General features: G+C 40.7%; 1 protein-coding gene across 1 annotated transcript in view; it reads left to right on the top strand.

Annotated features, from left to right (window-relative positions):
- Nucleotides 1–24874, top strand: part of EDIL3 (EGF like repeats and discoidin domains 3) — a 1157741-nt gene that overhangs the window by 900122 nt on the left and 232745 nt on the right. The window contains exon 8 of the mRNA XM_069751317.1: nucleotides 5951–6135. Coding sequence (XP_069607418.1) covers nucleotides 5951–6135 — 185 coding nt within the window. The remainder of the gene's footprint in view (nucleotides 1–5950; nucleotides 6136–24874) is intronic.

Genomic DNA, 24874 nt, shown 5'->3' with positions numbered 1-24874 from the left:
TATACATCTTTGTGGGTTCAGTGATGGTCAGAGGAGCAGACCTGTGTTTTACCAGATGGAGCCATGGTAAATGAAGAGAAACTCTTTGCATAGGGAGCAAGATACTTTTTATATCCTCAGCTATCCATTCAGAACATTCTTCCACAGGATTTTATGAAGGTGGGGAGGTGATCCGTCATTGTTTAATTGTTCAAATAACCAGCATATTTATCCTACATTGTGTAGGTTAGTAAACTGCAGTACTGCAGTGGACTGATGCAATATGTAATCAGCATGCATTTACAAATTAACATACAACAAGAGTCAAGGTACAGGTTCATATCAAACAATAGCTCCATTGAGGAGTCTCTAAAGGTACCTTCACACTCAGCAACTTTACAACGAGAACGACAACGATCCGTGACGTTGCAGCGTCCTGGATAGCGATCTCATTGTGTTTGACACGCAGCAGCGATCTGGATCCCGCAGTGATATCGCTGGTCGGAGCTAGAAGTCCAGAACTTTATTTGGTTGTCAGGTCGGTGTGTATCGTCATGTTTGACATCAAAAGCAACAATGCCTGCAATGTTTTACATGGAGCGAACAACCAGCGAGAACGATAAGTGAGTCGCCGTTACGTCACAGGATCGCTCCTGCATCGTTCTGGAGTTGCTGTGTTTGACGTCTCTACAGCGACCTAAACAGCGACGCTCCAGCGATCGGCTCGTTGCCTATATCGCTGCAGCGTCGCTGAGTGTGACGGTACCTTAAGAGACTAATAAAAGTTAGGGAATGATTGCTTTACCTGATTACACATCTCGTGTCTGGCCTTAGGTATACATAAGATCTATCCGGAACATCTTCCTCTGCTTACTGCCACAGAATGGAAACATTGATTCCTGAAGCTGATCACTTTCCAGGTGAAATTAATGCACCTAAACTAACGAGGAAGCAAATCTCTAATAAAAGGCAACAATAAGATTGACATAACCGGTGCTCCGTGCTGGAAAAAGTTCATATCTCTTAGAGCCATGGATTCCGCTCTACATGCATTGGTCCAATAATTTTTAATCCGTGGCCAGCTCCTCACATTGTATATTAACAAAACTAAGAGCTGTACAAATGTGAACACATCCAGTTAATTGTTATTGCTGTCTAGCATGTACTTTATTTTCTTAGAATATGACTTCACATAATAGCCGCCGCTCAAGGCTGCGATGCAGAATTGAAATGTATTGTTAAAAGCTGTATGATTTTGCAGATGCAAATAAGATTAACCCACAAAACATTAAAGCAGTTAACACACAGTGTGCGACGGCTGCTTTGTGATGTTGTATCCTAAAACGTCCTTTAAGGAGTTGCTTTATGATACTAAAAGGATATTTATCTCATCTGATTAATCATTGCATTTTAATCTTTAACCGGAGTAACACATTTGTGCAAATCAGCACTAAAGAAATAATACCTATCATTACCGAAAGCACTGACCAGATGGTCAAACAGTCCGGTACAATTAGGAATGCAAGAAGTTGGCTAGACTCGGAGAGATATGTGATACCTGAATGCAGAATATTTGCTCAGGTAAAGTTTAATTACCAAGACTTCATATTTCATAAATTAAATATAGCATGGGCACAGATAGACACAGATAACAAGAGGGCTCCCGAGCAAGAACAGTACAAAAAACCCCAATCCATTTGAAAATGGCATCTGCTGCGCCTGCCAGTAGCAGTTATCGGTGTATATAAAGGTGATCCAATAACTGTTATTGCACAGGTGCCGGCAGTGCCATCTTGCTGGAGAAAAAACCTTCTCCAAAATGGAGCCACCAGTGCCTGCTCCATAGCAGCTATCGGCGATCGCCGATGTGTCTCTATCAAAGAAAACATAGTTTAAAAATCTGTCCGGTTTCTCCCTGCCCTACTGCAGGTTATTGATAAATCTTTCCAATGTAGACACTAGGGCTATTCCAGACTAGTCATGTATTGGTTGTTCCACTGTTTTTGCACACGTGTATTACATTATGCATACTATTCTGCATGATGCACAAGTAATTGCTGAACACGGTAACCATAGAATTGGGATATGAGAATAGAAACATTCCAGGTCCATTAAGCTCTTTGTACTTTTGTAGATCTTTAACCTTACCTGCACCATACATTTATATTTAATTCATCATGTTTGCCAGAAGGCATCTGTTTCCAGATCAATTAATCCAAAATCCATAATCTGTGGGGCCGATTCATCAAGACTGGTGTAGCGCACACTCACACTAGGCCAGTTTTGATGGAGTAAAAGAAGCACCAAATTCATTAGGAGGCGCATGCCACTTAATTAATTTGGTGCCTTTTCTGTGTGGTGTTTGCTTCAGTTCACCACTTCAGTGTACTAAATGGCTGCACTTTTTAGGGGCGGTCACAGTATATCCCATACTGGCTCCACCCCAGCTACACTCATTATAGCAGAGCTTATTCAAACTGGCGTGAAAAAAATGACAACTTTCGCATATTAGTAATGAAGAGTCAAAAGGTGGAAAGGATAAAAAAACTCAAGTAGGGTCTTATCTGGGATAAATTGCAATAAACATGCACAGTAGTGCTCACTTGGTTTGGTTGTGTGCACACAACTACTGATAAAGATGTTGTCTGCTGTAGACCCAGAAAGAAAATTGGAAGAAACATGACTGGAAACAATGGGTTATACTGCGCTGCCATGGAGGAAGAATGAAGGGATGTAAATCCAAGTTTAAGCGGTTTAATCGGCAACGCGTTTCAAAGATTTCCAACTTCTTCATCAAGACAAACCACTGTACTGCTTGAACTTGGATCTGGATCTCTTCATTCTTTTTCAACAGCAGCGCAGAATAACCGATTGCTTCCAGTCTTGTTTCTTCCAAAGATGCATATTACCGCTCTATTCACATAGGGTTTTTGTACGCTAATCTATGGATCAATGAGTATCCTTTGGATAGGGATTACATGTTGTTCATTGGAATAATCCTTTTAACATTATATTTATACCAGTTTGGTAAAAACAAACAAATGAAAACTTGATGAAAACCAATGTAAATTACAAAAATTCCTTAGACATTCTTTCTATTTCAGTGTATGTTAAAAGCTTTTAGGTTTCAGACATTCCTTTATCTTGTGCCTTTATAAGATATGCTGATCTATATCCAGTATAGCTGTCACCTCAGGAGAACCACATACTTGATTTCAATATAATATAAATAATATAATTTAACATAAATATAGAAAATGAGAACATTGTAAATAAAATATATATATTTTAATATATAAGTGAAGATCATAAAAACACAACTCTTACTAGTTCACGAGTCAGACATAGCTTGCTTCTATACATATAATTTTTTTTAGGGAAATGTTTTTTTATTCTCCAAATTAGAACTTCACGTTGATATGCCAGATATTTCCAGTCCATAGCTGTGTTCTTCCTACATCATCAAATTAGAGATGCCATGCCAGAAGACTATTTATTCAGTCATGGTTATAGCTTTACATATGTAATTGTGTTGTTGGCCTACTGCAGCCAACACCCAGCCAATTGGCAGTACTAGCAGCTGCCGCGCACAGTGTGTATTCGTCCCTTTGTTATTTATAGTATTGATCTGTCGAGAGTCTGAATAATTCTGTTTTGAGTATAATCTGACAGTACATTTACGAAATAAATTACATCCCGGAGTTCACTGTGTCATTACGCACGAGTGGCTGATCTATTTGAACCCATTTTATATTATGTTGATTACAATGGATGACTTTCTCCAGATACAGTTAAAAACAAAAGGTGATTTAATGGATTGAACAATATACAGTGACCTCAAGTAATTGTGGCAGCACCAAAGACACATCCAATATTTATACTGTATGAGCTCTCCTCCGCAGCAACGGCTTAATCCAATCGCAGGGGCAGCAAGGCCATTGTTTTATATGTCCAATAGGGCTCCCTTATATCATATCATGTTCCAGATAATTTACGGTTTCTATAGTGCAGTGTGCATGTGGAACATAATTTCTAGATGCCTTTTTGAGCCATAAAATATCTACTGTCACTGCTATAATATCCGTACTATTACAAAAAGTAATTGTGATGTGAAACAGAGATATGATTTGTATCATCAGAGTCAAAACCATAACATGTTCAGCAGCATTCTTAGGTCCTTGCAGCCTATAGACTTGAATGATATACCAAGCTTGTATGTTATAAATAAGATCTAGATAAAGGAAAAACAAAAACAAGTACATACAGATTTACTATTATGGAAGTGTCCCCCAAAAATCTGCTCTAATAGACAGAAAACCCCACAAGCAAGAGTCAATATTTCATGTCACCACAAATAATATAAATCATTATATCATGTCTACTAAAATTTCAATTGGCTACCCATGAAATGAATGATTCTTCTTGGTCCTCTAGATTAAGAAGTTAACATTCTTTGAATCTTCGTATCTGCTCTTTGGTTTAATGATGAAGGTTCCAAAAGTCAACCCAACTCTATTACATTACTCCTCTCAGTATCATTCACCTGGTTACTAGCTGCTCCTGTCAGTATCATTCACCAGGTTGCTAGCTGCTCCTCTCAGTATCATTCACCTGGTTGCTAGCTGCTCCTCTCAGTATCTTTCACCTGGTTGCTAGCTGCTCCTCTCAGTATCTTTCACCTGGTTGCTAGGTGCTCCTCTCAGTATCATTCACCAGGTTGCTAGCTGCTCCTCTCAGTATCTTTCACCTGGTTGCTAGCTGCTCCTCTCAGTATCATTCACCAGGTTGCTAGCTGCTCCTCTCATACTCGTTCACCTGGTTGCTAGCTGCACTCATTTTCAGGGGGCTCACTCATGTTCTCTTCCTCACTTTCCATGTTGGGGTAGCACTCTCTACAGATTTTGCCCTCTAGCTCATAGATCTACCTCTATCAACAATTCATATCTCACTATGGGTAAGGCTTTTTCTTTATATGGTGTCTTTGCACTATCTTTTTATAGTCCACCTTCTGGAACAGCTTGCAAACCACTCTGTAACAAAAGGTAGAGTACCAATTGAAATCATGGCTGTTTCCCACTTACTAAACTTACTAACTCACAAGCAAGATCATTTACCTGTCCTCTGCAACTGACTGTGGTTGCAAGAAACCAGAGCCTTACATAACCTGTGCTACCCCAAACATATGTGTGGCACATTCAGTTTCTCTCATGTCAACAACACACACATTTAGGAATAGTCCAACTTTAGGAAACCTTTTTTTTGTTACTCAAATACATGTATTTGGGACTAAAAATATTCTTTGCAGTTGTGCCACAGTAAAAAATTTGCACCATCTAGCTCCTACAGTTTGTATTGCTTTTGTTAAAAAATTGCACTGGATACACACTGTTTTTTCAGGGGTATTTGCTTTCCAAACGTTTTAAATAACTTACTTGTTTTTTTTCCTGTTCCTTTGTGAAGTCAATCAAACATTCCCTTTCTGTAGTAAGAATAAAACTGTACTGTAAATTCCACTGTGTTCATGATATTGAATTTATTGTAACTCACAGCCAAAAGTAAGACTGATTGCTTTTAGGTTTTCTATGAATTAAGAGAAAAAATGATATATAAAGTCTAAATAAAGTAAGTTCACATCTGTTCTCAGGTATTATAATGATTTCCAATTCTTAACTACAACACCAGGCAAAATAGTGTTATCTTCTGAGAATAATTGTGAGCATCATACGGAGCCCGTGCTGTAGAAATAGCTCATTTTATTTAGACTCTTTCCTGAGGCAATTATGATTAAGCCTTTTCATATTCACCATCTCAGGGTCTTTTTAGAGACAATACTTCATTTCATTTAATCTGCTCTCCCGCTGCAATAAAAACCCCTTATCTCCCAGCAGATTTCGTAGATTTTAAAGAACACAAATATGTTTGTTTTCTTGTAAGCCATTGTTATCATCTGTTCTGCTTGATGCTTTTACAGGCTGCTCGGAACCACTAGGAATGAAATCAGGCCATATACAAGATTACCAAATCACAGCCTCCAGCATTTTCAGAACGTTGAACATGGACATGTTCACTTGGGAGTCCAGGAAAGCTCGGCTAGATAAACAAGGGAAGGTGAATGCGTGGACGTCTGGAAGAAGTGATCAGTCACAGTGGTTACAGGTAATTGTTTTCTCTTCTGAAGCTATGGCTTTTGTAACTTTATACCTTTACAATATCCAGTGATGCTTAAAAGTTTGGGAACCTTTTAGAATTTTCTATATTCTTGTGTGAATTTGACTTAAAACTGCAAAAAACTTTAACACAACTTGCAAAAGTAAATATAGAGAGCCTCATCATCAAATTAGATGAAAACATTAGACCTTGTAATTTTTTATTCAAGCAAACAATATGATATCGTATCTGTGAGTGACAAAGGTATGTGATCCTTTAGGATTAGTAGATAATTTGAAGATGAATTTACAGTGTTGTTTTTTTGTTTTTTAAATTGATGATATGATAATCAAGTGTGACCCGTTTTCTCTAAGGAACATGGACATTTCAAAGTTTGATTTCATAACATTTTTGTGGAAGTGCATTATGGCACAAGGGAGATGTCGGAGGACCTCAGAAGAAGAGTTGATGCTTATTAGGATGGAAAAGGTTACAAAATCTTCTCTAAAGAGGTTGACTACACCAATCCATAGTTAGAGAGATTGTGGGCAATTATAGGAAATTCAAGACCATTATTATCCTCTCTACTTCAAGAACAAGGTCATAATAGTTTGCAAGGTCACAAAAGAACCCAAGGTAACTACTAAGCAACTAAAGTCATCTCTCACATTAACTAACGTTAAGGTACCGTCACATTATGCGACGCTGCAGCGATATAGACAACGATGCCGATCGCTGCAGCGTCGCTGTGTGGTCGCTGTCCCCGGGTAACCAGGGTAAACATTGGGTTACTAAGCGCAGGGCCGCGCTTAGTAATCTCATATTTACCCTGGTTACCATTGTAAATGTAAAAAAAAAAAACACTACATACTTACATTACTGAATGTGAGGGCCGGCCGTAAAGCAGAGCACAGCGGTGACGTCACCGCTGTGCTTTATGGCCGGCGCTCACAGTCAGTGCGGGAAGCTGACGGCAAGGGACGCAACAGACACCGGAATGTAAGTATGTAGTGGTTTTTTTTTTTACATTTACAATGGTAACCAGGGTAAATATCGGGTTACTAAGCGCGGCCCTGCGCTTAGTAACCCGATGTTTACCCTGGTTACAAGTGAAGACATCGCTGGATCAGCGTCACACACGCCGATCCAGCGCTGACAGCGGGTGATCCAACGACCAAATAAGGTGCTGGCCTTCTAGCTTCGACCAGCGATGTCACAGCAGGATCCTGATCGCTGCTGCGTTTCAAACACAACGGTATCGCTATCCAGGACGCTGCAACGTCACGGATCGCTATCGTTATCATTGTTAAGTTGTTCAGTGTGAAGGTACCTTTAAAGTTCATGGGTCTACTATGAGAGGGGCACTGAACAACAATGGTGGGCATGAGGCTTGCATGGACAAAGCCACTGTTTCTCAAAAAGAATACTGCTGCCCATCTGCAGTTTGCTAAAGATCTTATAGACATAAATGAGGCCAAATGAAGTTTTTTAATTTACATTTTTCATTGAGAAGTGTTATGTTTGAAAAAAGAAAAACACTATATTACTGCATAAAAATGTCATACTGTGCATAAAATACTGTGCCTGTTTGCTGCATCTTGGCCAGAATAGCATACCAAACCATCATTGATGGGATAATCAATCACATCTCATATGGAATAATCAATTCTGATTTTTCTATCAAATTTTAAAGAAAAATTTAAGGATATACAGTGGGGCAAAAAAGTATTTAGTCAGTCAGCAATAGTGCAAGTTCCACCACTTAAAAAGATGAGAGGTGTCTGTAATTTACATCATAGGTAGACCTCAACTATGGGAGACAAACTGAGAAAAAAAATCCAGAAAATCACATTGTTTGTTTTTTTAACATTTTATTTGCATATTATGGTGGAAAATAAGTATTTGGTCAGAAACAAAATTTCATCTCAATACTTTGTAATATATCCTTTGTTGGCAATGACAGAGGTCAAACGTTTTCTGTAAGTCTTCACAAGGTTGCCACACACTGTTGTTGGTATGTTGGCCCATTCCTCCATGCAGATCTCCTCTAGAGCAGTGATGTTTTTGGCTTTTCGCTTGGCAACACGGACTTTCAACTCCCTCCAAAGGTTTTCTATAGGGTTGAGATCTGGAGACTGGCTAGGCCACTCCAGGACCTTGAAATGCTTCTTACGAAGCCACTCCTTCGTTGCCCTGGCGGTGTGCTTTGGATCATTGTCATGTCGAAAGACCCAGCCACGTTTCATCTTCAATGCCCTTGCTGATGGAAGGAGGTTTGCACTCAAAATCTGACGATACATGGCCCCATTCATTCTTTCATGTACCCGGATCAGTCGTCCTGGCCCCTTTGCAGAGAAACAGCCCCAAAGCATGATGTTTCCATCACCATGCTTTACAGTAGGTATGGTGTTTGATGGATGCAACTCAGTATTCTTTTTCCTCCAAACACGACAAGTTGTGTTTCTACCAAACAGTTCCAGTTTGATTTCATCAGACCATAGGACATTCTCCCAAAACTCCTCTGGATCAACCAAATGCTCTCTAGCAAACTTCAGACGGGCCCGGGCATGTACTGGCTTAAGCAGTGGGACACGTCTGGCACTGCAGGATCTGAGTCCATGGTGGCGTAGTGTGTTACTTATGGTAGGCCTTGTTACATTGGTCCCAGCTCTCTGCAGTTCATTCACTAGGTCCCCCCGCGTGGTTCTGGGATTTTTGCTCACCGTTGTTGTGATCATTCTGACCCCACGGGGTGGGATTTTGCGTGGAGCCCCAGATCGAGGGAGATTATAAGTGGTCTTGTATGTCTTCCATTTTCTAATTATTGCTCCCACTGTTGATTTCTTCACTCCAAGCTGGTTGGCTATTGCAGATTCAGTCTTCCCAGCCTGGTGCAGGGCTACAATTTTGTTTCTGGTGTCCTTTGACAGCTCTTTGGTCTTCACCATAGTGGAGTTTGGAGTCAGACTGTTTGAGGGTGTGCACAGGTGTCTTTTTATACTGATAACAAGTTTAAACAGGTGCCATTACTACAGGTAATGAGTGGAGGAAAGAGGTCCTGGTTATGGGGGACTTTAACTACCCGGATATTAACTGGGAAACAGAAACCTGTGAAACCCATAAAGGCAACAGGTTTCTGCTAATAACCAAGAAAAATTATCTTTCACAATTGGTGCAGAATCCAACCAGAGGAGCAGCACTTTTAGACCTAATACTATCTAATAGACCTGACAGAATAACAAATCTGCAGGTGGTTGGGCATTTAGGAAATAGCGACCACAATATTGTGCAGTTTCACCTGTCTTTCACTAGGGGGACTTGTCAGGGAGTCACAAAAACATTGAACTTTAGGAAGGCAAAGTTTGAACAGCTTAGAGATGCCCTTAATCTGGTAGACTGGGACAATATCCTCAGAAATGAGAATACAGATAATAAATGGGAAATGTTTAAGAACATCCTAAATAGGCAGTGTAAGCGGTTTATACCTTGTGGGAATAAAAGGACTAGAAATAGGAAAAACCCAATATGGCTAAACAAAGAAGTAAGACAGGCAATTAACAGTAAAAAGATAGCATTTGCACTACTAAAGCAGGATGGCACCATTGAAGCTCTAAAAAACTATAGGGAGAAAAATACTTTATCTAAAAAACTAATTAAAGCTGCCAAAAAGGAAACAGAGAAGCACATTGCTAAGGAGAGTAAAACTAATCCCAAACTGTTCTTCAACTATATCAATAGTAAAAGAATAAAAACTGAAAATGTAGGCCCCTTAAAAAATAGTGAGGAAAGAATGGTTGTAGATGACGAGGAAAAAGCTAACATATTAAACACCTTCTTCTCCACGGTATTCACGGTGGAAAATGAAATGCTAGGTGAAATCCCAAGAAACAATGAAAACCCTATATTAAGGGTCACCAATCTAACCCAAGAAGAGGTGCGAAACCGGCTAAATAAGATTAAAATAGATAAATCTCCGGGTCCGGATGGCATACACCCACGAGTACTAAGAGAACTAAGTAATGTAATAGATAAACCATTATTTCTTATTTTTAGTGACTCTATAGCGACAGGGTCTGTTCCGCAGGACTGGCGCATAGCAAATGTGGTGCCAATATTCAAAAAGGGCTCTTAAAGTGAACCTGGAAATTATAGGCCAGTAAGTCTAACCTCTATTGTTGGTAAAATATTTGAAGGGTTTCTGAGGGATGTTATTCTGGATTATCTTAATGAGAATAACTGTTTAACTCCATATCAGCATGGGTTTATGAGAAATCGCTCCTGTCAAACCAATCTAATCAGTTTTTATGAAGAGGTAAGCTATAGGCTGGACCACGGTGAGTCATTGGACGTGGTATATCTCGATTTTTCCAAAGCGTTTGATACCGTGCCGCACAAGAGGTTGGTACACAAAATGAGAATGCTTGGTCTGGGGGAAAATGTGTGTAAATGGGTTAGTAACTGGCTTAGCGATAGAAAGCAGAGGGTGGTTATAAATGGTATAGTCTCTAACTGGGTCGCTGTGACCAGTGGGGTACCGCAGGGGTCAGTATTGGGACCTGTTCTCTTCAACATATTCATTAATGATCTGGTAGAAGGTTTACACAGTAAAATATCGATATTTGCAGATGATACAAAACTATGTAAAGCAGTTAATACAAGAGAAGATAGTATTCTGCTACAGATGGATCTGGATAAGTTGGAAACTTGGGCTGAAAGGTGGCAGATGAGGTTTAACAATGATAAATGTAAGGTTATACACATGGGAAGAGGGAATCAATATCACCATTACACACTGAACGGGAAACCACTGGGTAAATCTGACAGGGAGAAGGACTTGGGGATCCTAGTTAATGATAAACTTACCTGGAGCAGCCAGTGCCAGGCAGCAGCTGCCAAGGCAAACAGGATCATGGGGTGCATTAAAAGAGGTCTGGATACACATGATGAGAGCATTATACTGCCTCTGTACAAATCCCTAGTTAGACCGCACATGGAGTACTGTGTCCAGTTTTGGGCACCGGTGCTCAGGAAGGATATAATGGAACTAGAGAGAGTACAAAGGAGGGCAACAAAATTAATAAAGGGGATGGGAGAACTACAATACCCAGATAGATTAGCGAAATTAGGATTATTTAGTCTAGAAAAAAGACGACTGAGGGGCGATCTAATAACCATGTATAAGTATATAAGGGGACAATACAAATATCTCGCTGAGGATCTGTTTATACCAAGGAAGGTGACGGGCACAAGGGGGCATTCTTTGCGTCTGGAGGAGAGAAGGTTTTTCCACCAACATAGAAGAGGATTCTTTACTGTTAGGGCAGTGAGAATCTGGAATTGCTTGCCTGAGGAGGTGGTGATGGCGAACTCAGTCGAGGGGTTCAAGAGAGGCCTGGATGTCTTCCTGGAGCAGAACAATATTGTATCATACAATTATTAGGTTCTGTAGAAGGACGTAGATCTGGGGATTTATTATGATGGAATATAGGCTGAACTGGATGGACAAATGTCTTTTTTCGGCCTTACTAACTATGTTACTATGTTACTAACTATGTTACTCTTAAAGAAGAAGTTACAGGTCTGTGAGAGCCAGAAATCTTGATTGTTTGTTTTTGACCAAATACTTATTTTCCACCATAATATGCAAATAAAATGTTAAAAAAACAGACAATGTGATTTTCTGGATTTTTTTTTCTCAGTTTGTCTCCCATAGTTGAGGTCTACCTATGATGTAAATTACAGACGCCTTTCATCTTTTTAAGTGGTGGAACTTGCACTATTGCTGACTGACTAAATACTTTTTTGCCCCACTGTATGTTCATCAGCTGAATTTGAAGAAAATGTGGGTCATGCAACAACACAACGACCCAAAGCACACACGTCATACTACAAAAGAAAAGTTGAAGAAGAATAAAATTACAGTTTTGGAATGACAAAGTCGAAGTTCTGAAATGTTGAAAAAGGACCTAAAAACTAAGTTTATGGGAGCAAACCCACCAACAAATCAGAGTTAAAGCTGTTTTGTAGTGATGAGTAGGCTAACATTCATCTAAGCCTTTGTGGAGGACAAGTCAACAATTGCTAGAAACATTTGGATGCAATTATTACAGCACAGCGAGGTCACATCAGACACTAAGAGAAAAGGTGCACATACATTCGCCACTCACATTGTGATGTGATATTGAATAATTTCCCTTATTTAAAAAAGACAAACCTAATATTTTTTTTTTACATATTTATTGGATTTGATTCTATTTATCTAGTTTTAGTACTTGTGTTAAAACCTGATGAAGTTTTAGGTTAAATTTAAGCAGAGAAATGGAAAAGTATGCAAGGTTCACAAACTTTCAATCATTACTGCAAGAATTGATGGGACATATTTATAAATTCTGCCTAATTCTTAGACTGCGCAGATTTAGGCTAGACAAATTTATCAAAGTGGTTTAGGCAGTTAGATAATCCTGTTATGTTCTAAGACTGTTTAGACCATTTTCCAAGAAGTATCGTTTCTCCTTGTGGAGATCAACATGCTAAGCATGCCGAGATGACGAGACTTAAAGCTGCAATGTTCCTCTGGGTAATATGCTAATTATGCAAATTGTCTCTTCAGAGAGGAAGAGCGCTAGAACTCTAGTGCCACCTATTGGAAGACTGTTTAGACTAATGTGTCAAAATTCTGTTGTCCTTCTGTGGATTGACCATTAGTGGCTGCTATTATTCACCTTGATATTTGTGCTGCATTTCCATTCCTTACCTCTGGAGGATGCTGTTGCATTTTGAAATTTCTCTTTATTAAGATTTTGAACGTGTGGAAGCCATCTTGTTTACTGTTTGGTAAACCAATAATAATCAACTCATCAAAGAAATGCTAGAAAAATAATGCTATTGAAAAAACTGCCATATATGCAAAAAATATTTTATTAATCACAATAAATTATAAACACAGAAAACTTTGTAGAAGAAAAAATAAAAACCACCCCATTAAAGCACCAAAAAGAAAGCCAGTGTGGTCAAAAATGTATAATAACATGGCAAGAGATAATAAAAATTAAATCAATAATAAAGCAAAAAACAAGGAGAGTTTTGAAGTGCTTGCACAAAATCAATCAGGCACACAAAAATAGTAAAGGGGCCATAAACATGATTATATTCTAGTTATTGTAAAAAACTACTTCAATTCATATAAAGAACCTTCACTGAAACTCTGACCAGACTGAGTAATAAGTTATAAGACAATTAATGAGCAGATGAGAGGACCCCTACCAGAGCTTCAAAAATAAAGTGCAATGTGCTTTAACACCAATACCCACCAACTGTCACCTTCATTAAAGTGCAAAGTGAATTCCCACAATGCCCAGTACCCCGAGGCAAGCTTACCATTTTAGTTTTGTCAGGGGGGCATATTGGCTTCTTCTAGTGTGCGCAACTTAACTTAGTACATTTGTATTGAGCAAGGTCGTGCCCACAAGATGGGTTGTGGCTGGGTGTATGCCTAGTGCATACTTGACTGCCATTCCCAGAGCAGACACCGGCGAATCCCCACAGTCCACATTACATGTACTGGGAGCATTCACAAGTCTGCAGTCACACAGACTGCAGACTTTTCATTCTAGGTCGAACAATTCCTTTAAACAACCATAGATTGGCTACTTGCAGGCAATGGTCTGTTTAGACAGGCCAAGCATACTTCTGGCCACATAGAATGATAATTTCTAAGATTGTTCAGTGTGCCTGTAACAAATCGGCAGGAAATGTCCTGCTTACACAGGGGCAATGTGCTGCCAAGAATGATAATTTTTAGATGTGTTTAAAAATTATCCCTTTTTTTTTTTGACAAGCCAATTGGGAAACTAATTCTCTTAGTGACACATGTTCTTAATTATTGGCCTGTCTAAATGGACTTTACATTTACACAATCTATTAGTTGGTTTACTTCTTACCAGAAATTTAAGGCACAATTTGGGTGCATTTCTTGGCGCCTAGTGTCACACAGTAGGCCTTTCCCTGCAAAGCATGCACCTTTTGTGCAAAATCACACTTTTTTATCAGACAAGTAGTAAAAAATATCTAATATAGATAATAAATGTGATGCAAACAAATGATGACATAATTCTGGTCCATTTAGCTTAATACAAGTGAATCTATGTGGGAAGAGGCGAGAGGTCAGTTGTGAAACCATAGAAACTGTAAATGTTACTCATAGTCACTTTCACATAGTGAGCATTATAAAGCGCAAACAGGGATGTAAGTAGAGTAAAAGGGAAAAAAATGGAAGTTTGTCTCCACCTCTAGCCAATTTGAATGTCCTTTAGCTAATCCCCCTTGTTTGTAAAATCTGTAGATTCTCTAGAATCTAGGCGTCCATCACAGATTTTCCTTTCCCAGTGTTATGTGGGATGGGAACAGCATTAGACAGGTCTTCTTTTCACCAAGGGATCCATAGTAGTCATATCAGCTGTCCTTATGATGTTCATACTCCTGAAATGGTATGTGAATTGTAAAGGAAAATTGGCTATTTATTTGCAAAAGCATATCTTGTAAATGATTGGTAGAAGAAAAGAAATCAATAAATAATTCCTAAACAGAATCAGATTGTGTTATCAGGTTCTTTTTTGAGGTTCCAGGATGTTATTTATTTCAGAATACACAGAGTTCTTAGTAAATCCTAAATGTGGTTTATCTCCCACCTTGTCTATAAGAGGCTATTTACTAAGATCATCTCAATCTGTGTGTTACGCGTTCCTATCAGACATGATTCTATTACTCTTGGAAAGATGTGACATATTAACTAAAGTGTTATAATTTCATGAACCATTCAGTTGGGAATATTTGCGCTTCATGCCATCAGCAACAGCAAAGTAAAGTTCCATCATATCTCTCATGATTGACTGTCAGGAGACTTGATCATATACTTCACATAGATTACAGTGATTAACTTATGGTGGACTGCATATGTGGGATCCTAGAGAAAGATATTTATGATAGATAGATAGATAGGTAGATAGATAGATAGATAGATAGATAGATAGATAGATAGATAGATAGATAGAGATAGCGCTCACTAATGCGTTGGGGAATACTGCTTGGCAGCGATATAACACACAGAAAGACCGTATTTCTTCAAAAGTTCAGCTGGGTTTTATTACTCCATAAACCCCAGTGGCACAAAACACAAAGTAACAGCCTTCATAGCATGGCAAAACAAAGTAACAGTGTTCATAGGCTGACTCCTCATCAGTAGTGTTGAGCATTCCGATACCGCAAGTATCGGGTATCGGCCGATACTTGCGGTATCGGAATTCCGATACCGAGATCCGATACTTTTGTGGTATCGGGTATCAGTATCGGATACATAGGGATCTGTAAAATAAAGAATTAAAATAAAAAATATTGATATATTTACCTCTCCAGCGGCCCCTGGACTCAGCGCGGGTAACTGGCAGGCTTCGTTGTTCAAAATCAGCGCTTTTAGGACCTGAGAATCACGTCCCGGCTTCTGATTGGTCGCGGGCCGCCCATGTGACCGCCACGCGACCAATCACAAGCCGCGACGTCACCGCAAGCTATTGACGCGTTCATTTTTAAAAATGAGCGCGTTAATGGCTTTGAAAGACATAGCGGCTTGTGATTGGTCGCGTGGCCGCGACCAATCACAAGCCGCGATGTCACCGCAAGCTATTGACGCGCTCATTTTTAAAAATGAGCGCGTCAATAGCTTGCGGTGACGTCGCGGCTTGTGATTGGTCGCGGCCACGCGACCAATCACAAGCCGCTATGTCTTTCAAAGCCATTAACGCGCTCATTTTTAAAAATGAGCGCGTCAATAGCTTGCGGTGACGTCGCGGCTTGTGATTGGTCGCGGCCACGCGACCAATCACAAGCCGCTATGTCTTTCAAAGCCATTAACGCGCTCATTTTTAAAAATGAGCGCGTCAATAGCTTGTGGTGACGTCGCGGCTTGTGATTGGTCGCGTGGCGGTCACATGGGCGGCCCGCGACCAATCAGAAGCCGGGACGTGATTCTCAGGTCCTAAAAGCGCTGATTTTGAACAACGAAGCCTGCCGGTTACCCGCGCTGAGTTCAGGGGCCTCCGGAGAGGTAAATATATCAATATTTTTTATTTTTATTCTTTATTTTACACCTCCCTATGGATCCCAGGGCCTGAAGGAGAGTTTCCTCTCCTTCAGACCCTGGGAACCATGAGAATACCTTCCGATACTTGATGTCCCATTGACTTGTATTGGTGTCGGATATCGGTATCGGCGATATCCGATATTTTTCGGGTATCGGCCGATACTATCCGATACCGATACTTTCAAGTATCGGACGGTATCGCTCAACACTACTCATCAGTCCAAGGTCCTCACCACAGGGACCTCTCCGGTTGCTATTCAGGATGTCTGTCCCTGGCTGGGACCGTCCAACACCCCAGGCCACCAGTACCAGAGTCCCACCACGTGCTCTACAGAGAGACAACGCTCCCAACACTTAGGCTTCCAGGACCTTCCAGCACAAAACCATTCAGGTGCACACTCAGAGAGCATACAAGAACATGTGACCCACACCCTGGTCACATTATGTACCTTGTAACCACACCCACAGGTGAGGTATGGATCACATGGGCTGGTCACGTAATCCTGACATCACTGCAGGTCCTCAAACACCCGCACTTTCCACAGGAAAAAGGGGTACAGTGAGCACCCTCACCCAGTGGTGAGGTATGTGGGTAGCCAGACCCTCCCATCTCTCATAGCTACCCGCAACCCGGAACCAGATTCACTAAACAACATCTTAGTGCTCATGTGCGCCAAAGACCAAATACTCCGGGTTGCATTGCAGGAAGCAGCTCCCCATATCAAGGGAGGCTTACAGTGCAGAAGACCTCCTCCTCTGTGACACATACTGGCCCTTCACCACAATGCTGGACACTGTCTCACTATCCCTATTACGCCTCCATGCGTATCCTGGGGAGCACATACAGTGCCCCCTAGCTGTAACACGGGTCACTGCATCACAATAGATAGATAGAGATAGATAAATTGTTTTACTATTCATTACTTCTAGCTTATGCATTTTGCGTTTCACGCATTTCTTTATTTCTTCTTGGTAATACGTTTTTATCCATTTTTTGTATGACAATGACTTTATTTAGAATGTTTTTGAAATGAAACATTTCTTTTTTGCTGTTTAAATAAAATGTGTTCTTCTTGTGATTTGTTACATGGAAATTACTAGCTGCACATAAATCATGTAGACAAATTACCAGTTAGTTGCATTCATAAAGAACTTACGCAGCTGAAGTCTTTTCAGTAAAGAAGTTATCAATGTAGACACTGACAACTTTAATGGAAATAGTGACAGATATCAGTTATAGAATGTGACTGAATCTGGTAAATATTCTTATCCATTGTTCAAAAATATGCCTTCTGAAAGTTAGGATATTTTCTGCTATATTTTTCCATAGACGTTTTTTTTATTACTCTAGGTCTAGTATTTAATTAAAGGGGTTTTACACTTTTAGAAAAAGGGACCCATATTATGAGCTATAAGGACAAAAAAATACAGATAGTTCTCAACCTCTCGTTGTCCAGTGTCAGCTCAGTATCACAGCTCCCACCGATGACATAACATTGATCCGCCAAGCCACTGGACATAGAGATTGGCTATTGCGCTTAAGTGCGCTCTCACCGTTCCAGATAAAATACAGAAATAGCATGGGCATATAAACGTTACGAGATAGCATCTCCAGATATTACTGTCATGCTGAATAGCACTTGAAAAATAAAACCGTGATACTTATCAGCCATAGATAATAAACATCCCGACGCACACTCAGTCGAGGGGTTCAAGAGAGGCCTGGATGTCTTCCTGGAGCAGAACAATATTGTATCATACAATTATTAGGTTCTGTAGAAGGACGTAGATCTGGGGATTTATTATGATGGAATATAGGCTGAACTGGATGGACAAATGTCTTTTTTCAGCCTTACTAACTATGTTACTATGTTACTATGTTACATTACATTTTCTTTCAGCTTTTTGGGGAGATGAATGCCCCCTTATCTTTCCCCTGATGAACCCTCCATTTACTCTGAGAGGGGGAAACGTGTCGGGATGTTCATAATCGACGGCTGAAAAGTATCACAGTTTCATTTTTCAAGTGCTATTGAGCATGACAGTAATGTCTGGAGATGTTATCTCATAAAGTTTATATGCCCATGCTATATGAGTGGCTTAATTATGTGGGCCTGGTGTATATCAATATTTGATATGGTGCTGCTGTTTTTGTGTCATCTCTAAGGAATTGGAGATCATGACACCTTCCCCTGAGAAATCTGTCCACATTTTGGAAGTGGTAAGATGTTTTTTGTGTGGTATGCCCACAAAAAACCAAACTGTGCCTGTTTATGTGGAAGGAGATAATATTCGCATGAAGTAATACTATATTGTGCCAATTGAGTGTATGCTGCAAACTGTGATACCAGCATACCGTCTGCATATACTAATAAGATTTCTTTGGATGTAGAATTCTGACCAAGTAATATACTTGGGGTAGAGTGACTTAATTTCTTTCTGTTTTGGCACGATACTATAAGGTGGAGACTAGTCAAAAATCTAGTGTGGGCACTGACCCTACCACACACTCAAGAACACACTTTGCACCTTAGTTACTACGAGATAAGCTTTTTTAAAAAAAAGTTGAGACATTGTTGGTCTCCTCAAAAGGAGTTTTTTCTTTGTATATGTTTTTTTTGTGTGTATGTATTTTTTGTATATCCCATTTTTTGGTATGTCAGGGTGACTTAGGGACACCGACGTTGAGCGGGGGCGCCATATCGTCAACAACTAGGGTGCCAACCTCCGCAGACAGGTAGGGCTTCGTTAGGGTTACTAGGGTGTAATAGTTCCCCCCTTCTTCATATAACGTATTGTAAAATTAGTCATTGTATTTGTGTCATTGATATACAGTTATATGAAAAAGTTTGGGCACCCCTATTAATCTTAAGCTTTATGTTTTATAAAAATTGTTTTTTTTGCAACAGCTATTTCAGTTTCATATTATCTAATAACTGTTGGACACAGTAATGTTTCTGCCTTAAAATGAGGTTTATTGTACTAACAGAAAATGTGCAATCTGCATTCAAACAAAATTTGACAGGTGCATAAGTATGGGCACCCCACCAGAAAAGTGACACTAATATTTAGTAGATCCTCCTTTTGCAAAAATAACAGCCTCTAGTCGCTTCCTGTAGCTTTTAATGAGTTCCTGGATCCTGGATGAAGGTATTTTTGACCATTCCTCTTTACAAAACAATTCCAGTTCAGTTTAGTTTGATGGTCGCCGAGCTTGGACAGCCCTCTTCAAATGATCCCACAGATGTTCAATGATATTCAGGTCTGGGGACTGGGATGACCATTCCAGAACAGTGTAATTGTTCCTCTGCATGAATGCCTGAGTAGATTTGGAACAGTGTTTTGGATCATTGTCTTGCTGAAAGATCCATACCCTGCGTAACTTCAACTTTGTCAATGATTCATGAACATTATTGTCAAGAATCTGCTGATACTGAGAGGAATCCATGCGTCCCTCAACTTTAACAAGATTCCCGGTGCCGGAATTGGCCACACAGCCCCAAAGCATGATGGAACCTCCACCAAATTTTACTGTGGGTAGCAAGTGTTTTTCTTCAAATGCTGTGTTTTTTGGCCGCCATGCATAACGCCTTTTTGTATGACCAAACAACTCAATCTTCGTTTCATCAGTCCACGGGACCTTCTTCCAAAAGGAAATTGGCTTCTCCAAATGTGCTTTTGCATACCTCAGCTGACTCTGTTTGTGGCATGCTTGCAGAAATGGCTTCTTTCGCATCAATCTCCCATACAGCTTCTCCTTGTGCAAAGTGCGTTGTATAGTTGACCGATACACAGTGACACCATCTGCAGCAAGTTGATGCTGCAGCTCTCTGGAGGTGGCTGAGGATTGTCCTTGACTGATTTCACCATTCTTCTTCTCTGCCTTTCTGATGTTTTTCTTGGCCTGCCACTTCTGGCCTTAACAAGAACTGTACCTGTGTTCTTCCATTTCCTTACTATGTTCCTCACAGTGGAAATTGACAGGTTAAATCTCTGAGACAGCTTTTTGTATCCTTCCCCTAAACAACTATGTTGAATAATCTTTGTTTTCAAATCATTAGACAGTTGTTTTGAGGAGCCCATGATGCCACTCTTCTGAGGAGATTCAAACAGGAGAACAACTTGCAAGTGGCCACTTTAAGTAGCTTTTCTCATGATTGCATACACCTGGCTATGAAGTTCAAAGCTCAATGAGGTTAGAAAACAAAAAAAAGTGCTTTAGTAAGTCAGTAAAAAGTAGGTAAGAGTATTTAAAACAAGAAAATGATAAGGGTGCCCATACTTATGCACCTGTCAAATTTTGTTTGAATGCAGATTGCACATTTTCTGTTAGTACAATAAACCTCATTTCAAGGCAGAAACATTACTGTGTCCATCAGTTATTAGATATATGAAACTAAAATAGCTGTTGCAAAAAATTTTTTTTTTTATAAAATATTAAGCTTAAGATTAATAGGGGTGCCCAAACTTTTTCATATAACTGTGAGTTCTATTAGTGTCACCCCGAGTCTGGGTATTTTTAAATATAATTATATTATTAAAAGGTATATTTAAGAGGGTTGTCTTTCTGGTGGTGTTAAAGTTTGATCTGGAACCCTTACACACTTTTTTGTAGGTTTTTTAGTATGTACTGTATGAGTAAGCAGGCAAATATGAACCATGCAATTAATAGTCATTGTGATGCCAAGGACTGTCTATCAGGACAGTAACATAAATATATATATATATATATATATATATATATATATATATATATATATATATATATATATATATATATATATATATATATATATATACACCGTATTTTCTGGTGTATAAGATGACTGGGCGTATAAGACGACCCCCAACTTTTCCATATAAAATATGGTGTTTGGGATATACTCACCTTATAAGACGGGGGTCATCTTATATGCCCAGTCATCTTATACGGCGTGTGCGGTGCGGATGGTTCCCAGGGTCTCCTTCAGGCCCTGAGATCCATATTCATGTAAAAAAAGAATAAAAAAAAAAAATATGGGATATACTTTCCCTCCGACGGCCCTCGGCTCTCAGCGGCGAGAGCGGCGGCCACAGTTCCTAAGGATGCATTGAGCGAAGGACCTTCGATGACGTTGCGTGACTGTGATGTCATCGAAGGTCCTTCGCTCAATGCATCGTTAGGAACGGAGGCCGCCGCTTGCACCGCTGAGAGCCGCGGGCCGTTGGAGGGTAAGTATATCCCATATAGTCAGCGCTCACACAGGGTTAATGGCAGCATTGACCGCGTTGTAACGCACTCGGTTAACGCTGCTATTAACCCTGTGTGACCAATTTTTTACTATTCATGCTGCCTATGCAGCATGAATAGTAAAAAGATCTAATGTTCAAAATAATAATAAAAATAAAAAATAGTTATATACTCACCCTCCGTTGGCCCCCGGATCGAAGCGGTTACCGACGCTCCTCGCAAAGCCCCGGTGACTGCTCCATGCATTGCGGTCTCGCGAGCTGATGACGTGCGGTCTCACGAGACTGCTACATTATCATCTCGCGAGACTGTAATGCACTCTTCAGACCGGAGCGCGCGAGGAGCGTCGGTAACCGCTTCGATCCGGGGGCCAACGGAGGGTGAATATATCACTATTTTTTATTTTAATTCTTTTTTTAACAGGGATATCGTGCCCACATTGCTATAGACTGCGTGGGCTGTGCAATATATTACGTGGGCTGGACAATATACTACGTGGGCTGGGCAATATACTACGTGGGCTGGGCAATATACTTTGTGAGCTGTGCTATATACTACGTGGGCTGTGCTATATACTACATGGGCTGTGCAATGTACTTTGCGCGCTGTGCAATGTACTGCGCGGGCTGTGCAATGTACTTAGTGGGCTCTGCAGCATAGTACGCAGGCTGTGCAATATAGTACGCGGGCTGTGCAATGTACTACGTGGGCCGTGCAATGTACTACGCGGGCTGTGCAATATACTGCGTGGGCTGTGCAATAAACTACGTGGCCTGTGTTATACACTTTGTGGCCTGTGTTATACACTACATGGCCTGTGTTATAAACTGTGTGCGTGGTACTGCAAAGGCTGTGCAATATACTACGCGGGCTGTGCAAGATACTACGTGGGCTGTGCAATATACTACGTGGGCTGTGCAATATACTCCATGGGCTGTGCAATATACTCCATGGGCTGTGCTATATATTCCGTGGGCTGTGCTATATACTCCGTGGGCTGTGCTATATACTACGTGGCTGTGCTATATACTCTGTGGGCTGTGCTATATACTCTGTGGGCTGTGCTATATACTATGTGGCTGTGCTATATACTACGTGGCTGTGCTATATACTGTGTGGCTGTGCAATATACTACGTGACTGTGCTTTATACTACGTGGCCGGCCGCGAAGTCAGTGACAGGCGCAGTTCGGCCGCAAATTGGCACGGGATTTGAACCACGCTTCCCTATTCGGTCACGGCCTGCCGAATCCTGTGTATCCAATGTATTATTCTAAAATCTTCATAAATAAACTACATACATATTCTAGAATACCTGATGCGTTAGAATCGAGCCACCATCTAGTATATATATATATATATATATATATATATATATATATATATATAATTTATATCAGTACAGACCAAAAGTTTGGACACACCTTCTCATTTAAAGTTTTTTCTGTATTTTCATGACTATGAAAATTGTAAATTCACACTGAAGGCATCAAAACTATGAATTAACACATGTGGAATTATATACTTAACAAAAAAAGTGTGAAACAACTGAAAATATGTCTTATATTCTAGGTTCTTCAGCACAGAGAACTCCTCAAGATGCGTTTCCTGGGGAGGGGGATGTGGGGGTGCGAATCGCACTCCCCACAGCCCGCTGTGTAGCTGGTAACCAGTAAACACAGCGGGTTGCTAGGGACCGCGTTCCCCGCTCTCCCGCATGCGGGGAACATGCGGAGGCTGAGAAAATTTCTAAGTTCCCTGCTGGATTCGCAGGGATCTGAAATTCTCTCAAATGTGAACCTAGCCTCATTTAGAACCAAAGCAAAATGTTAATTTGAAATTATTTATCTTGCAGATTAGGAGACTCCTCCTCTACCGAAAAAGAGAGCTCGGTTGGCGAGTGAGCCGACAGAGACCACAAAAGATGGCACAGTATGGCGTGAAGTACAAGTGGGGAAATGTCTCCATTTCACCCCAATAGAATCGTACCCTACAGATGGAGAGCCAAGTGCTAAGGCTAGACGAAGTGTCCAGAGTCGCCTTCAGAGCTTCCTCTGTTTATCACTCTTGACATGCTTCGTAGCATTCAAGAATGGACTACTCAACATGCACGTCACACAAAGCAGGTGGATTGGTTCATGGGTCTCCCGGAACTAATGGCATTTATTTTAGCCATTATCTTGCGGGTGTGACCAAGGTTCCATCACTACGTGACAGCTGGTCAGCAAACCTGGCAAACCCAAGGATTATTGCAACTATGACCCGAAACCGCTTCCAAGACATCATGCAACAAATATGCTTTGATGACATGTTCACAAGCAGTGAGCGAGTGGAGACCGATAAGTTTGCTGCAATCTCCGATGTGTGGAGATAGTTTGTCACCAATTGCATTGCATTCTACAACCCTGGTCGACACATCACTATTGATGAACAGCTTTTCCCATCAAAGTCTCGCTGCTGTCTTCTGCAATACATTGCAACAAAACCAGACAAGTTTGGCATCAAGTTTTGGGTGGCTTGCGACTTGAAATCAAAGTACATCTGTAATGTCCTCCAATATCTTGGCAAGGACCCCAGTCGTCCCAGCGGGGAGAGACTGTCCGAAACTGTAGTGATGTGGCTGATGGAACCATTCATGGACAAGGGCAGAACTGTAACCACAGACAATTTCTTTACATCATTGTCACTTGCACAACGACTGCTTAGCCGGAAAACCACTATCCTCGGCACAGTCAACAAGAGTCGCCAGGAAATTCCTCAATCTGCTAGACAGATGGACCGCACTGAATTCACCACTCAGGTGTTTTCAACCACTGGTGTCACACTGACACTGTATGCACCCAAACAAAAGAAGGCCGTCTACATTCTCATCAGCATGCACAGCGTGGTTGAGACTGAGGATACCAACAAAAGAAAGCCAAACATGGTCACACAATACAACCACACAAAGTGTGGTGTGGATGTAATGGACCAAATGGTGTGGGAGTACAGCGTGAATGCAGGAACGCAGAGATGGCCAGTCACCGTGTTCTACAACATGATTGACTTGGCAACACTGAATGCTCATGTTCTTTATCAGGGATGCACTGGGGTGCAGGAGAGACAGGTGGACTTCCTGGTTGAGCTTGCAAAAGAGTTAGGTGGCTCTCATGTGACTGAAAAGAAGGTACACAAGGGGAAACTCCTTTGGCAATAACCTTCCACACCCAGCCCTGGCAAAAGGGCGAAGTGTCAGGTCAACCATCGATGCACAAACAATTGTGCAACTGAGAGATGTGTTGGCTGCTACAAATACACGTGTGGCAAATGTACCAGGGACATACCCAGGCAGTGCCAGGTATGTTCCAACAGAGCAGACAAACTGCTGAGTGAGTGCTGAAATGC

The sequence above is a fragment of the Ranitomeya imitator genome, chromosome 1 (genome assembly GCF_032444005.1).
Source record: "Ranitomeya imitator isolate aRanImi1 chromosome 1, aRanImi1.pri, whole genome shotgun sequence".
Taxonomy (NCBI): Eukaryota; Metazoa; Chordata; class Amphibia; order Anura; family Dendrobatidae; genus Ranitomeya; species Ranitomeya imitator.
This window is presented reverse-complemented; position numbering and strand designations above follow the sequence as displayed.